General features: G+C 48.6%; 1 protein-coding gene across 1 annotated transcript; it reads right to left on the bottom strand.

The window, feature by feature from the left end:
• Nucleotides 1-204: 204 nt before the first annotated feature.
• On the bottom strand, nt 205-2,094 carry LOC123050347 (putative serine/threonine-protein kinase-like protein CCR3). The gene is made up of 2 exons (XM_044473157.1): nt 1,533-2,094; nt 205-1,269 (listed from the first exon to the last, which is right to left on the bottom strand). The coding sequence occupies exons 1-2, from the start codon at nt 2,019-2,021 to the stop codon at nt 289-291; spliced, it is 1,470 nt and encodes a 489-aa protein (XP_044329092.1). The 5' UTR covers nt 2,022-2,094; the 3' UTR covers nt 205-288.
• Nucleotides 2,095-3,688: the final 1,594 nt, after the last annotated feature.

Genomic DNA, 3,688 nt, shown 5'->3' on the forward strand with positions numbered 1-3,688 from the left:
CGCGGCTGAAGATGCTCTTAAACACCAACCGATCTAGGACTGCAAATTCTCGCATGCTCTTTTGTTGACGCTGGATCTGACGATGTTCTATTAGGTTATTCATGTAATTTTTGTGGACTTAGCAAACACAACACATTTTTTTCTTTTTATTAATTTTAACACGACACAAAATTTTACACAACTTATAAGCACACAACACCACATTAGTATGTACCGAACAAACGGACCGACCGATAGGTCAGTTTAACTCGTCCGTATCGTTTTAACGCATGTTCTGGCGAGTCGTCGCTAGCTCCATTGGAGTCGCTTCGGCTCATCGCCGTCTATGAGCCCGAGCGCCGTATGGAGGTTGATCACCACGTTTGCCATGAAGGGTCGATCCTGCTGCCACAGACAGCGTGTTGCCGTGTATGCGACGAGCTCCAGCGCCTCCATCTGTCTGGGCGTAGGCTTCGGCGACGGACGCCTGTCCAGCACAGAGCGCAGGTTCCCACTCTTGATGATCGGGACGGCAAAGCCAACCAAGGTGTTCGGGAGCTTCCCTTCCCAGCTAGGCGGCCTCCCGGTCAACACCTCGAGTATCACCACGCCGAAGCTGTACACATCGCTCGCCGGACTCACGCATCTCGTGCGGCAGTACTCCGGGTCTGTGTACCCGACTCTGCCGACCACGTCCCCGACGTGCTGGCCGCCCGTCGTCGGCACTTGCAAAATCGCCGCGCCGAAGTCCGACAGGCAAGGCACACAGCTCTTGTCGAGAAGGATGCTCGAGGAGCTGACGTTTCGGTGGATGATCCCCGTCACGGCGAAGCGGTGCAGGTAATCGATGGCACCGGCCACGCCCAGCAGCGTCTGGAGACGCGCTTTCCACGACGACGTCACCGGTGACGCAGAGGCAGAGCCTTCGCTTCCGCCCTTCGTCAGGTGGTCCCTGAGCGTGCCGTTGCTCATGTGCTGGTACTGGTAGATGAACATGCGGTCGTCGTCCTCAGAGCACCAGCCCACGAGGCGCAAGATGTGGTCGTGACGGAGCTGGGAGAGGGTCTCGAGCTCCGACACGAACGCACCCTCTCGTTGACTCCCTTTGTTCTTCAGGCTCTTGACGGCCACCTCCTGGCCGTCGTGGAGAATGCCCTTGTACACCGTTCCGGAGCTGTCCTCGCTGAGCACATGGCCGTAGTTCCCGGTCAAGACGGCGATCTCCGCTGATGTGAAGTGGACAACTGCATGCATTGAGGTTGAGCCCACATAGGGGACCTTCGCAGACTCCTATGGCACAAACACACACACGCGCGCGCGTAATGATGAATTAGGTGTGTCGAGGTCTCGACCAAGTCTCAATCAAGTGATATGGTATATAAAAAGAAGAAACAAAAATTGAAAAGAATTTTTTGTATAAATCTTCATGCAAGATCAAAAGAATGTAGCATTGATTGAGACATAACGAAGACTAAGTCGAGACTTAGCAAAACTGAATTAATTAAGCGGTAAAACTCATTGCTGGATGGTTCTTCTTCTGATATGTTACGTACCTTCAGCTGCAGAGAGCGCGAGCCGGAGCCGTAGTCGTCGCCGTAGCCTGGCGACGGCACCAGTATGCTGGTGTGATTAGGAGAGAGGATCCGATCGAGGCGGTGGGTAATGGAGATTTGGCTGAGCAATTGAATGACGAGGAGGTGAGAGTCGATCCTGCCGTTGACTTGCGTGAACTTCATCGCCTGCTCGCCCGCAGAGAAGATCTCCTTGACCATGTTCGATTTCTGGCAAGCGACGACGAGAACGTGCGCCTCCTGGAGCGTGTCGCGTAGCCCGGCCAGCGCTTCCGCCACCTCCGGGTCCTGCAGCTGCAGGCGAAGCAGCAGCCTGCCGATCTGGGATACGTGCCTCTTTAGGTAGTTGCACTCTAGCTTATTCTGGCGGGCTGTCTCCGCCTTCTTCACAATATCCGAGATGAGCCCGAACACTAGCCGCGCCACCGCTGCCGCCGGCACTGCCAGTACTACAAACTCGAGACCAGCCATGACCGTGTAATTACCAACTACCGGGCGTTAGTTGGTAATCATCAAGCGACAAGAGGAGGTGGATATATACGCATGGTCGCCGGCCTGCCTGGTCGTCGATGCCGCGTTAGTCCTTCGCATTGTTCTCTAGGTTTTGCATCTCGTACTTGGTTAATTAAGTGGTTGCATATTTTTATGGTATGCGTGTTGTACAAGACAAATCGTGTAACTGTAGGATTTGATGATATTTGTGTTATAGAATCTAAACTATTTTGATAGTGATATAAGTAGTATATATCGCTTTCGTATACTTAGTCGGCCTGAAAGTGTGCAACGAACTGGCCTTGGGGCAATTATTGTTTGTAGATAAATAGTCATTTCTCAATCGCTGACATCACCGGTACCGATAGCAAAAGCATACCGCATCATAACTCCGATTTTTCTCTCGTTTGCTAGTTTTCGTTTCTGCACTGTGTTTTTTTTTCTGGATGAAATATATCAGCGCTATGTTTCATTCAATAAAAGGGAACCGGCACATAAGTTAGCTAGAGTCGGTGTCGGAGATGAACTTTGTGAGGTTTGACTGCGGGTTACTCCAGACTGTGTGCTTGATAATGACATTATGAACGTTTATCTATATCTATACCTACTATTAAAGGAAATAGGTATTCTTGGAATAGGTATTCTTGGTTTGATTCCGTTATGTTTCGTCCCGTTTTGAATAATTTTACATACGCTATATTTTAGTTGGAAACCGAGACGTACATGTGAAAAACAAAAAACTAAGCAAAACGTCCGGCCCATATCTCTATTTTTTATATGTCCCAGCGGTGCTGGGCCGAGTCTGGCCCGCATCACTGCTGCTCGCTCACGCTCGCTCGTTCGAGCGAGCCAAAAAGAATGGATGCTCACACTGGAGTCGAACTCGCAACCACGCACAAACACAAAACCTTCGTAACCAACTTATCCAGTTGCCTCCTATGAATTTTCACTGGTTATTCACTATTTATACATTACATTTGACCAAGTTATGTAGGCCAGATTCTCAGTGCGTGTGTGAGGCAAAACAGTGTCTATGTGTAGGATGCGTAAAATAACGTCTAAGGATAGATTCTCAAAAAGAAAACATGTATGTGTAAAAACTTGCTATTTTGACTTGCACGTGAAGAAACTTGATATGATGACCTTTTTACCTTTTTTTGATACAGTGATGCCCTTTTTACCTGATCCACCGTCCTAATCGATGGCCGAGCCTGCCTAAAAAAACGTGGGCCAAGTCAAACTGGGCAAGCTTCGCAAGAGCAAAAATATGATAGATGGGTTCGCTGCCCGGTTAAATAGTACCACCACGCCATTTATACTAAATTTTACAGATTTATATATGTGCCTCAAGAATAAGAACAAAAAAAGGATGATGTGTGTGTCTCATTCATCCAGTGGGCATAAAAGGAAAGACAAATTAGTACCTACGAATTAAATATCCAAAGAGGTGAGGGGTCACGGCATATATTCCTGCATAACAAATACAAATGACACAAGCGTGCGGACTAATAACGCGATGGAATCATACGAGGTAGGAGGGCACGACACGATTGTGGATTTGGGAGGTGAGATGTGCTTAAAACACATTTAGCAAGATTTATTTATTGTTGGGTGGCACCATTCAGCTATTGTTATTCTGTGTTGTC

Source organism: Triticum aestivum, chromosome 2D, assembly GCF_018294505.1.
Source record: "Triticum aestivum cultivar Chinese Spring chromosome 2D, IWGSC CS RefSeq v2.1, whole genome shotgun sequence".
Classification (NCBI taxonomy): Eukaryota; Viridiplantae; Streptophyta; class Magnoliopsida; order Poales; family Poaceae; genus Triticum; species Triticum aestivum.